This window comes from Lissotriton helveticus, chromosome 6, assembly GCF_964261635.1.
Source record: "Lissotriton helveticus chromosome 6, aLisHel1.1, whole genome shotgun sequence".
NCBI lineage: Eukaryota > Metazoa > Chordata > Amphibia > Caudata > Salamandridae > Lissotriton > Lissotriton helveticus.
Window position 1 is genome coordinate 348009600 of NC_136067.1, and position 12993 is coordinate 348022592.

At 41.8% G+C, this 12993-nt stretch overlaps 1 protein-coding gene across 1 annotated transcript; it reads right to left on the minus strand.

Moving 5' to 3' along the window:
* Positions 1 to 671: 671 nt before the first annotated feature.
* LOC144762301 (uncharacterized) lies at positions 672 to 8887 on the minus strand. The gene is made up of 3 exons (XM_078647449.1): positions 8315 to 8887; positions 7700 to 8043; positions 672 to 713 (listed from the first exon to the last, which is right to left on the minus strand). Exons 1-3 carry the CDS (start codon positions 8718 to 8720, stop codon positions 672 to 674), a joined length of 792 nt encoding a protein of 263 aa, XP_078503575.1. The 5' UTR covers positions 8721 to 8887.
* Between the last annotated feature and the right edge of the window lie 4106 nt (positions 8888 to 12993).

A 12993-nucleotide genomic window follows, 5' to 3' on the forward strand; every position in this document is an offset into this window, starting at 1 on the left:
AACCCTGGAGTTGTGTCAACGTCATTTTTGGTGGGAAAAAATGATTTCTATTATTCAACAATTTGTGAAAACCTGTCCAGTTTGTTCTCGTCAAAAGGCTTTACATGAGGTTCCTATGGGGTTACTTCGTCCTATGACTATTCCGCCTCACCCTTGGCATACAATCAGTTTAGATTTTATTACTGATCTCCCTAAATCTAATGGGTTTACTACAGTTCTTGTGGTGGTGGATTTGTTATCTAAAATGGGACATTTTATTCCGTTACACAAGATTCCCTCGGCGACTGAATTCAGTGCTGTATTTTTATCTAATATTGTGAAACTTCATGGTCTTCCCTCAAAGATTATTTCGGACAGGGGCCCTCAGTTCATTTCTAAATTCTGGTCACAACTCAGTAAACTCTTGGGAATCGAGTTGGCTCTGTCTTCTTCTTTTCATCCACAGACGGATGGTCAGACGGAGAGATTGAATCAGCATGTTGAACAGGGTTTAAGATGTTTGTTAACTACCTCCTCTCACCCTTGGGATGAAGTGTTACCGTGGGCTGAATTTTCCTATAATAACACCACTCATTCAGCTTTGGGTTGTTCTCCCTTTTATTTTCTCACTGGTCAACATCCAATATCTATTCCTATTCTCTTACCAGATGAACAATTGTCTATGCCAGCTGTTACTGATAGGTTGTCTCATCTGTTGGATATCCAAGATAAGGCTAGAAAACAATGGGTCAAAAGTAAGTTATCTATGAAAAAGACTGCTGATTCTCATTGTAAAGCTGCCCCTTTGTATAAGGAAGGTCAGTTGGTATGGTTATCCACCAGGAACATTCAGTTGGAGGGTCCCAGGAAATTGAAACCTAGATTTATTGGGCCTTTTGAAGTTAAGAAAATTCTGAACCCTGTATCTGTAAAATTAGTTTTACCTGAGGAATATGCTATTCACCCTGTTTTTCATGTCTCTCTGTTGAAACCTTTTGAACCTTCTACTCGTGCTGATAACCCGCCACCGCCAGTAATTGTCGGTGACCATGTTGAGTACGAGGTTACATCCATTGTAGATTCCAAAAGGATTCGGGGTGCTTTGTTTTATTTGGTTGACTGGAAGGGTTATGATCTTTCTGAGCGATCTTGGGAACCTGAGAAAAATGTTCATGCTCCTAGGCTTGTTAGATCTTTTCATGCTCTGTATCCTGATAAACCTAGACCTGTAAGACGACCTTTGGGGGGAGGAACTGTTAGGGGTGTTACTGGTCGTCTTAATTAGGTTCTGTTTCAGAATTGACGCAGTGTATATATAATGAATTTAAAGGTTGAATGTATTTTAATGTTTTCATTTTGTGTATTATTTTTTGTACAGTATTATTTTAAAAAACCCTTTGGAAGTTTAATTTATAGCAATTGCATTTAGCAATGCTTGTTTGTTGTTCATTTCCATTTGGTTTCACACCTAAGATTGTGCGCTCTGAGGAGACAGGCTCGTGCGTGTCTGCCCTCGCGCTAGGTGTGTTGTAGAGAGAGCCTCGCGCTGGTCTCGTGGCTGAGGCTATAAATACAAGCCTCAGCCAACTGTCAAACGCTTCGTCTCTCGTTGCGTTCAGCGAGAGCTTCTGTCCCTTCGAAGGTATTCCTTGAATCCATATTTCCTGATAATCCGCTTGTTGAATCAAGCCCCTGATGTCAATTCCCTTAAACCTATTCACTGTCTGTAACTACGGAGGTCCAGCTGTCAGCGTCTAAGAAAAACCCCGAAGACGACGCGACTGATTTCTGACGCTCTCGGCGGCTGCCGGGAGGTTTGTTTCCCTGCTGCTTCCCCATCGGCTGTCAGTTCGAGTCTGCTGTCCGCGCCTCTGTTAAACGCGGAAAAGAACAGTAAGAGGTTTCTTTTTCCTTCAAAGCGAGCCACGCATATTTTCTAATTGAAATAGGAAGTGGCAAAGGAGTGAAACTTTGATGCATTCAGACGCTTTTAAGGCTTAGCGCGTCAAGGAGAGTTTGTCTAAGAAACAAGCCTTGATAAAGGCAACTTGCTCAGTATTGTAGCACTGGAACTGGGTCCACAGACTTGCGCTAAGTTACATGGGGAGATCCTAAGACAAGGATTTGAAAGGGATTAATGACTCCTATTAAAGAGAGCTAATCTCAGGAAAAAGTTAGCGCTAATAAGTGAACTGGATGAAATTAACAAGCCTTTGCTAATACAACTGAGTTAAATAGATGGTTAGAACCAATTTGGACAATACTGTGAAGTATTGATTTATGTTCTGAGTGTATAAGGAAAAGTAAACATATTACTAGCTAGATTGGAGCAATAACCTCAAGTGAAAGAGTGAATTTAGACAGGCTGTATTTTTTCTGTATTTTCCTGTCTCCCAATTGCAGAGTTCTTTTTACAGAAGAATAATTCTAAAGACTCAGGTATGACTTAGCATGAGTTTCTAGTGTTCTGTTAAAACTAACCACACTAATTATTCTGGTTGATCACTCAGTTAAAGTGCTAAGCTATTTTGACATGTTGTGTTTACTCAAAAAAGGGTGTCGAGACTAAGAACCTGAGTTAAAACTTCAGTAAAGTGCGAACAAGGGTCAAACGGATTTATGGTCAGTAAGCACTACGTTTAATTTATAGTTATGGTTATTTAAGAAGCTGTCAGCAAGGTAATTGTTGTTCATATTGTTCATATTGCATCACAGTATTGCTAGAAGACAGCGCAGAATAGCCTACAGAAGGTCCTTGGCCTGGAGCACTTCCAAGAGAGACACAACCGAAGATTTAATCTTGTATAATTTGTTGTGCGTCTCTCTGTCCACTTCCCCTTTCCCTGGGGGAGAAGTCAATTCAGTCAGTGTCCAAGTCCTGATTGGGTTGGTTGATCCTTGAGGGAGTTGGGAGTTTGCAGCTCGAGAGGAAACGTCAGAAGAGTCTCGCAGGACTCCTCAACAATACCCCTCCTACGCACCCCTAATTTCGCTGTGTGGTCACCACCACTGGCTATGTCTCAAAATAACATGGACCATGGATGCCATTAATGAACTTAAGAGTAAATATTAGTACAGTTCAGGCTCAGATGTAATTGGTTGTTCTGTCATTGCTTTACTGCAAGTCAACTACGTCATTGACTTTGTCACCCTCGCGTTATAATTTAATATTTTTTCCGGTTGCATCATGCAACTTCTTTTCTGGGTTTTCGCACTGTTCATTCTTGGTTTCTTAACTTGTTTTTTGTTTTTTATTCCTTCTCACTAACACCAGTGTATCCATGTAGTACGCTCCGTTTGCACATTCCAAGATGGCTACTATAGTAGTCCTATTTTGCTATCTCACTCAGTAGCATAAGCCGGCGGCGAAGAGTGAGTCACACACGCTACACGAAGTGAACAGTGGCTGCGCTTATATTCGGGACGGGCACACTCAGTCAGGTTAGTCTCACTTAGCATAGAGAACATCAGCATCGATCGATCAGGCGTCCTTTTGTGACACTGACGGCAGTATCTGCTTGGTGCATTGTTCACAGGTTTTCACTTCGTTTTGAGTGAACATTCCACATTGTTTCCTGAGTCGGCGTTTTCGTCAGTTGCAACACCTGCAGTTCTTGCGCTTCCAGGTAACATATTTTGTGGTACATAGCCCAGCAGCAATGGTGTCAGTATTTTTTCACAATTCTAAATTGGTCATTCGAACATTTTGTTCAACAGCGACCTTGTGTACTCCACCTCATTTGTGCTTCTATAACCAGACGCATTCAGAACAGCATTTCAGTAAGTTTGGTCAGTTTACTCCGCTTGCGTTTCTTACGCCTTGTATTTCAGACCTCATTCTGTTTCTACACTTATTTTTCGTAGCAATCCAGTATTGTAAGAAGATTTTATAGACTTCAGCCTTACGAGTACCTCAATTGCACTAGTTTTCTACACTCAGTACAGCACACTAGTGAGTCTTTTTTCTTTACATACACCCACAGTTGTCTTTTCTGTTTCGGTATTCACAGCACACTAGTTTTCTATGTCGGTTCTGGTGATTGGTTTAATCAGCTATTTTCAGCACAGCCAAGGCGTTGTTCTTTGGCCCCATCTGCACCAGTTGACTATGGCTTATCTTTTCACATCGTGGCGGTTTTAACAGATTTTCGGATGTTCTTTATTGACTAGTAATCATTCATACCAGCAACTCTTTCGCATTCTGTAACTGAACCTTGGACAAATTACCTGTCTGTTTCTGAAATATCTTTGTTAATGAGTATCATTACGCATTGTGTCAATGTTTCACTTTATTATTATTATTTTTTTCCACAGCGCCCCCGAAGAAGGGATATTCTCCCGAAATGCATTGGGCACCAGGGCAAAATTTAGTGTTCTGTATATTTGTAATGTAGTACAATTATTTCAGCAACTTAATGTTTGATTGACAACATTTTGTAATTCGATGTAATGTTTGTATGAACAGTACAATACAAACTGCATTTCTTTCTTAAGTTTTCTGAGTAATCCTTGTTTATTATCAAGTATAGATTTGCGGTTACTTGAACAAACAATTTGAAGTTCATTTTTTGACCATTAGGTTATTTAGAGAATTGTTTATACTTTACATTAAGCAGTGCGCCTGGCATACTAGTGGTTCACCTCTAGCTCACTTGTTCAGATGTAATCATGCCACTCTAGCTTTATTATTTTCTGATCAGCATGTTCCAGTTCCGACTTTAATGTGAAACCAAAAGGGTCACCGATACATATATCCTTAGATTAAAGAGCAACACAGAGTCAGCGGTTTCCATTTTCATAGCAGCTCAACTCAACTAGCACTCTGCATCAGCGTGATTAAATTTAAAGGCATTTACACCATTCCTGTTATCATGGCACTTAATTTCCCTTGAACAGTCTCATGCAGAGCAGGAGAATGGAACTAGAGACACTACTAGAGGAAAACAGCCCACTTGGGGCAGCTTTCTCTCTCCAAACCTCAACGAAAGATGGTGAACCTGCGAGGTACTGCTTCGAATGCAAAATATACCACAATGGTTATAAATGATATAGGGCCCGATTCACGGAATACCTTAAGACAAAATCCTAAACTTACTACTTTTGGTATTCACAGAAGGCATTTAGTAGTCTTAGATTATGATTTTGTCTTAATTTAGGATTTTATCCCAAATTAGAATTTTGTCTTAAGTTAGGATTTTGGGCCAGATGTAGGTAGGCTATTACCGATCGGAATCGGCCGAAAATACCGATTTCCGTCCGTTTCCGATCGGTAGTGAGCGTTCGATATGTAGGTGACCAAAAATAGGCTGATTCGGTAATTATACCGATCGGTATAATTACCGAGCAGTAAAATACCGATAATTGAATGTTACCTATCGGTAATGTTACCTATCGGTAATGTTACCTATCGGTAATGTTACCTATCGGTAATGTTACCTATCGGTAATGTCACCGATCGGTAATGTTACCTATCGGTAATTTTACCTATCGGTAATGTCACCGATCGGTAAAGTTACCGATCGGAAATGTTACCGATCGGTAATGTCACAGATCGGTATTGTTACCGATCGGAAATGTTACAGATCGGTAAATAAAAGTAGGTAAAATTGAAAATCGAGATGTAGGGAGGCCCAGAAATACCGATTTTGCCTCAAAATCGGTATTTGAGAGTCGGAATTTACCATGGATTCAAATCAGGTGGTAACCAGGTGCAGCCTATAAAAAAGGACCCAAAATGCAATTCAGTTTGCACAATGGCGGCATTCTATGTAATAGCAAGACGTCTACGGCTACGGGAGGAAGGAGAGAGGGAATGGCTGAGACAGGAGCAGGTCTACAGGCAGAGGGTCACCCTGTTGATGCTGACAGAGGAGGAGATAGTACAAAGGTACAGGTTGGCTCCAGTAACCATCATGGAGCTCATCAGGGACCTTAAACCACTGTTGGAGCACCCCACCCCAAGGGCACATGCAATACCAGCACATGTGCAGGTGCTGTGCAGCCTCCACCTGCTGGCGTCAGGGAGCTACCAGAGCGTGGTTGCTGTGGCGGGAGGGGTGACCCAGAGCAGCCTCTCAAGGTTCTTCCACAGATTCCTTGACGCCATGTTGCACAGGATGGAGCATTATATTTCATTTCCATCCACCCATGCTGAACTGGTACAAACAAAATCAGACTTTTACCAGATGGCAAGATTTCCCCATATCATCGGATGCATTGATGGGACACACATCCCCATTTGTCCCCCTGCTGCCACCGAATACATTTACCGCAATAGGAAGTCAAGCCACACCATCAACGTCCAGGTGATTTGCAATGCAAAGTACGTTATCACAGACCTTGTAGCTAAATTCCCTGGAAGTACACATGACTCCTATATATTTCAGAACAGCGGCATCTATGAACGGCTGTCAGCAGGGGAATTTGGCGAAGGATACCTCCTAGGTAAGACAGAGTCTGCGACAGCATTCACACATATTGCAGTGAGACTTACAAGTATACATGTGACTAATGTACTCCCATTTCCCTTTTAGGAGACAGTGCATATGCCCTACGTTCTTTTATTCTCACTCCCTACCTCAACCCCTCCACACCCAGCCAAAGGAGGTATAACCGGGCACATAAAAGTACAAGGAATGTGGTTGAACGGACATTTGGCATCTGGAAGAGCCGATTTAGATGCCTTCACAAGAGTGGAGGCGCAAGGCAGTATACCCCCACAACATGCTGCAAAATCATAGCTGCCTGTGCCATGTTGCACAACTTGGCTGTCAAAAAGGGTACAGAGGTGGAGTTGGAGGAGTACGAGGACCATGATGACGACAATGCCGTGCCTGACATACAACCTGCTGGAGTCACAACACCAAGTGATGGGAGATACAGGCGTGAGGAAATAACAGCCAACTATTTCTGAGTAAGTAATGACACACAGACAGGTTGTGAATGGAAGTAAAGTATTTATCTGTTGGCACGAACTTACAGCACTTAGGTGCAACAAATTAACATGTACAAAGGTGGGGACAACATGTCCAGGGTTACTTCACCCAAACTTTTAAAGTCACTTTCTCTGCCGCTTCCCAGACACACTGGGAGTATCCCCACTGCCTTCCTCCAGGCTTGAAGGCTCAGCTGTGCGCCTCCGGCCCCTACCAGCAGGCACCACAGCACTACCCAAGCTGCTGCGGCTACTACTGTCCTCCCCTTCAGCCACATCCAGGGCAGGATTGTGAGCAGCATTACTGATCATCATTGCCTCTAGGGCACTGGTTATTTTGGCTATGCCCCTTGTGACCTCTGCTGTATTTTGTGTTAGGCTTTCCTGCATATTGTTTCCTCTCCTGCATAGCTGTGCAGTGGCAGTGGCAAGGCGATTCAGCGCCCTGTTGGTAGCGCGGGTGTCCCTGCGCCTTGTATTCTCTATGTGGTCCATCTTATCGCACAGCTGCGTGATAGCAGACGTAATACCAGCAACTAGGTTGTCATTTGATTTTACCATGTCCCTGCTGCAATTGGCTATATCAGTAATGCCCTTCCCCATCTCTCCTACAGTTTGATTGAGAGCACGGAATTGCCGGTGGCAGGCCTGGATGGATCTGCCCTGCATGCGCTGGATGCGCACCATGCTTCCCTCCAGCCCCCGGAAGACAGTGCCTTCTCCAGTGCCTCCTGCAGTGCTGTGCATGCGGCGACGTCTTGGCATGGTGTCTTCATCAGTGTTTGCCTGCAGTGCAGCATGAGGCATAGGTGGAGTTTGCTCAGCCTGATCTAATGCTGCCTCCATCAAGGGCAGTGTGGCCACGAGTCGCCTCCTGGCTGGTGGTGTTGCAGGTGCAGCCTGTTGCATTACTGGGGAAGTCTCCGGTGAGAATACCAATGCAGGTGATTGTGACAGGTGTGGGGAGTGTGGAAGGTCGGGGGTGAGGCCTGTCTCCTCCTCCTGTGCAATGCCACTTGTGTCCTCCTCATCTTGCGATGGTTGCACATGGCTTGGCCCTGCCTCCTCACTCTCCTCCCTCGCTGCTGCAGTCCCTGGTGTCGATGTGCCTTGCTTGGCTGATGGTGCCCCTAGGTGTAAATAAGCGTATGTACATTGATTGTTACTGTGTCACAGTGACTATAAATAAATCTTTACACATTTAACTTTCATGATTCTGCAATACTTTCACTGCCTTGCTGATGTCTGTTCAGTTATACATGGTCTAATATTAGCAGACCACATTTCCCATTATGCATTGCTCCTGTATAGTGCTAGCAGTACTGGACTGGGCTTGGCCTGTGCTCAGAGGTTTAAGGGATGCTGCTTGGTATGGGGTGTTGTGCTGCGCATGCATCTTACCTTTTGATTTGGCTCGGGCTGAGCTGTCCACTGCTCCCAGTCCCACCACACTGTCTGGCTCGATGGTAGACGCCACCAACTCCTCCAGCTCAGTCAGGGGGGGTGCTGGATTCCTGCCTCCTCCAGTGACACCAGCCTGTTTATGCAGCTCTGCAAGCTTCCTCTTGGTTTGGCTCCTGAGGTCATAGAATCTTTTCTTTAAATCCTCCATGCTCCTGCTGGTGACTCCCACTGCATTTACCCTTTCCACTATGTGCAGCCACAGCTTTCGCTTAGCTGACTCAGCCATGGTGAGGGAGAGCTTCCCAAATAGTTGGGTGTGCACCTTGACCACCTCCTCGACTAGGAGTTCAAGCTCAGTGTTGCTGAACTTAATTTTTCTCTTTCTCTCACTGCTGCTTGACATTATTCCTGGGTTTTCAACACAAACAACTCTCTCCCTGCTCCTCTCTCTGTGTGCTCTGCTCTGCCTGTCTCCAGAACTTTCTAATGAGTTGCACCTGGCTGGGCAGGCACTTCCTGGGAGGAAGGGGGAGGGTGGTTGCACCTGATTGGCTGTTGTGTTCAGTTTCACTTTTGTTTGCTGCACGTTTGTTTGTAATACCGATCTGTATTTACCGATCGGTATTACCGATCGGTATTTGCCGATCGGTATTACAGATCGGTATTTCCAATGCATTCCTATGGGACTTTTGGCCCATAGGAATGCATTGGAAATACCGATCTGTAATACCGATCGGCAAATACCGATCGGTAATACCGATCGGTAAATACAGATCACCCGTTACCGATTTTTAACGATTCGGTATATTTTTCCGATTTTTTACCTACATATCATTTTCCGATTTTTAAATACCGAATCTGTAAAAATCGGTAAAATTCGGTATTTAAAAATCGGTAAAATGGATTTACCTACATCTGGCCCTAAGTCTTTAATTAGGATGTTGTCCTAAATTAGGATTTTGTCCTAAATTAGGATGTTGTCTTAAATTAGGATTTTGTCTTAACTTAGGACTTTGTCTTAAATTAGGATGTTGTCTTAAATTAGGATTGTGTCTTAAATTAGGATTTAGTCCTAAATTAGGATTTTGTCTTAAGTTAAGATTTTGTCTTAAGGTATACTTAAGTTTAACCTAAGTTTGCCTTAAGTTTAACTTAAGACAAATCCTAACTTGAGACAAAGTTCCAACTTCAGATAAAATCCTAATTTAGGACAACATCCTAACATAAGTCAAAATCCTAACTCAAGATAAAATCCTAATTTAGGACAAAATCCTAACTTAAGACTACTAAATGCCTTCTGTGAATACCTAAAGTAGTAAGTTAAGGATTTTGTTGTAAGTTAGTTCTGTGAATCGGCCCGTAGAGTGGAAAAACGTATCAGTGTTCTGAAAATCAATCATAGAAATGTAGGAAATCCATCTTTTTGCACTGATCGTCCTGATTATTCCTTGAATTTTGACCTCTAGACATCTGTTACAAGTACCTACGAGCAGGTTTGCTGCAGCTGAGTGAAATGCACATTTAACTTCTACATTCTAAAGGTGTGTTTCCCATCTTACAGCTAAAGAAAAATGTTAACTACTTTAACAGCAAATAAACTGCAAGGCTGTGTTTGGAAATTAAACGACATTTTTAAAATTAAAACACCAGATGTAACACTTTGTAAGTCACCTTTGAATGTACACATCCAAGTTTAACACAGCTGTTCAAATCTGAAATGTAAGCTATTTTTCTACTTACATTTAGTGCAGAAACTGTAGATTCCTGTTCTTGAGACTGAAAAACAACTTCAACACCAAGTGAGTAAAAGTGTTAAAAGTCATGAAATAAAAGAGACTGAAATAATAAAAAAGGACTTATAAAAGCAATATAAAAAGAATAAAGAAAAATTCCCTAAGTTAACAGTTGCAGTAGAAGGGAAGAATTCGGAGTACGGTTAAAATGACTCATAAACATTTCTGTATATAAGCTGAAGGAAATAATGACAAATCAATTATCAGTTTTGCTTTTTTACACAAGTAGAAGTTAAGGCAGAGAATCAAATCTGCTTGCTGATATATTTCTACTGAAGATCTGACTGTAGACAAACGTGTTTCCTTATGAAAGCTAGATGCAGGATATATTATTAGCAATCCTTACGCTGTTATTTGGATTCACTTTTGCACCAGAGATAGAAATACTTGTAAATACACCTGCAAATACAAGGCCTGCACACAGAGTAGATGAATCAAAATGATGAGCTTCATTTGTAGATTTTTCAACTAACGTTTTTTCTAGTGTAGTTCAGGAATACACACAAGCTTTACATGCTAAGGACTGCTAGGTATGTGCACATTTATATGTGCACATTTACCTTCTGCTGCAGGTTAATTAACAACACATCCCACTCTTGAATCCTATTACATGTAGCATACAGCTTAGCTTATTTTATTGACACAAACATTTTAAATATCAATTTTCCAATTATGACATGATTCTGTCAAAAGTACCTCTTCAGAAAAGTATGAATTTACACCCACAGTCAAACATTGAAGACACTGTATGGTATTTCTGTAGACCAAGAGTCATAAATCTTAACCAGTAGGTATTTACTGATTAACAGTTCCTCTCACCAATTTAGTCAAATCCATTAATCGTTTCTACATGGAATGTCATTAATGTAATGTCTATTCATCTAAGAATTACAAAATGGACGATTAAACGAACTTGAATTGGGAATCTATTGGAGTTGGAACCGTTTCTAAATTTGGAACAAAATTAGATCACTTGCGAATTTCGCAGTTCATTCAGGGGACACTTCCGGGATGGGAAGTGCCACACATTATTTTAATCACACTGTTGGATCTGAAAGCGATATCATGCTGCATGCATAAATTAGATCAGCAATCATACTTTTACCCAACTTTGTGTACACTAGAGTGCGTGAACCATCCCATTCGTAAACATGTCTTGCAATGATATTTCCAACTTTACAGACAACAGAGCGAACACATTTCGTTTCCGGACAATGAAGCTCAAAGTATGTAGTCACTGATGTGAAGTGGAAACAACTGGTTCCAGTACAGGCATCATTCAAAGCAATATAAATTAGTTGTTATATTTAACAAAAAGGGAATGAAGCCAGAAGTTGCATGTTCGTACACTTTTCAAATATTATTGTGTGCAAAAATAAAGCCAGCAAACAGGAGGGTTGAAGGCATAAAGTTAGGACGAAAATCACACCAAGGATGCCAAGTCTAGCAATACCAAAATATGATTGTATCACATAAGGCATCCTTAAGTTTAGTTGAGATCTAGAGAAAAGGCTTCTTGCAGTTAATGTTATCACCTGTATTGTTTATTAAAAATAAGACATCAGCCCCCTCCACTGTAGGTGGTGTTTTTCATCGTTGGTGCAACTCATCACCTGCAAATGATCTTGTTGCAGACAGGCTCACCTTGCGTGTTTTTCGGTTTTATGTTGGTATGATACTTAGTGTGAGAAATTGGGTTGTTGGTTGAAGGGGGGTGACCACTTTTCAAGCAACATCCACAATCCTCATCAGGGTGAACAACAAAATTAGCTAAATTAACCTGTGCTTAATACTCTGGTAGCATTGCACAAAAAGAATCAGGCTTAACTTAGAAGCAATGTGTAAAGCATTTATGCAGTACAAAAAAAAATAAGTGCCAATTTAGAAAAATAAATTACATTTTAATACATTTGATGGCACTAAAACAACAAAAACCCAATCAGTAGAACCAGAGATAAACATTTGAAAAGATTTCAGGTAAGTAAAGCACCTAAAAGGACAAAGTACCACTTGTGGTTATCTGGTCGTCTGAGACCGGATGAAAGTCACAATTTGAGGTTGCCCACGATGGGGTGCGGGCCTGATACATAGGCCAAGTTAGTCCCGCTGAAAGAGTTACTTTTAAAGTCCAGCAAGAAGAGTTTCATTCACAGTGGAAGAGGTCACAAGTTGAGGGACGAACAAAGCGATACCAAATGGGGTGATGGGCGGAGTGCTTGAGCAAATCAAACACTCACCCCCAGTAAACTGATCTGGGTTTAATCCATCATCATTCTTTAGCTCACTCCACCACCCCAGTTCAGACATGGCTATATGCAAATCAGTGTGACCCTGTGCCTTATGGGAACAGTCCAGCCCGAACCGCCAAGCTATGTCTTCCCTGGACCGGAAACAAGCATCATGGGACCTGAATCAAGCTATCCTGGCTGATGAGGGCTGAAAGCCCGAAACCGGTCCTAGGATGCTTGTTTCCAATCCAGGGAGGACCTGGCTTGGCAGTTCGGGGTGGACTGTTCCCATGGAGCACAGGGTCAAGACTGATTTGCATATGGCTGGGTTCAAACTGGAATGGCATGGTGAGCAAAAAAACGATGGATTTAGGCCAGATCTATGTACTGGGGTGAATGTATGACATTTGTCTGCATTCTTTCCATCTTTTTTTTTAAATTGTTTTTATTGCCAGCGTTGGGTCAAGATAGCATAGTACATTCATAAAGTCCATATATATACATCCATAAAATTTCTTGTACAGTTTATTGATTCCAGCTTGAATAATTAAATTAGTTCATACAAAATATATAAATAAATCATGGAGCTATTCCTGTATATATTCTTTAAGTGGCCCCCATGACAATAAACCAATCTTTCTTTTCCTTACCCCTT

Coding starts and splice junctions, on each gene's coding strand:
- LOC144762301 (XM_078647449.1), bottom strand. CDS start 8,720: ATGTCAAGCAGCAGTGAGAGAAAGAGAAAAATTAAGTTCAGCAACACT. Junction 8,044..8,314: donor AGCCCGAGCCAAATCAAAAG/GTAAGATGCATG, acceptor ATTTACACCTAG/GGGCACCATCAGCCAAGCAA. Junction 714..7,699: donor TGCCTCATGCTGCACTGCAG/GCAAACACTGAT, acceptor ATTGTTTTCTAG/CCTTATCTTGGATATCCAAC.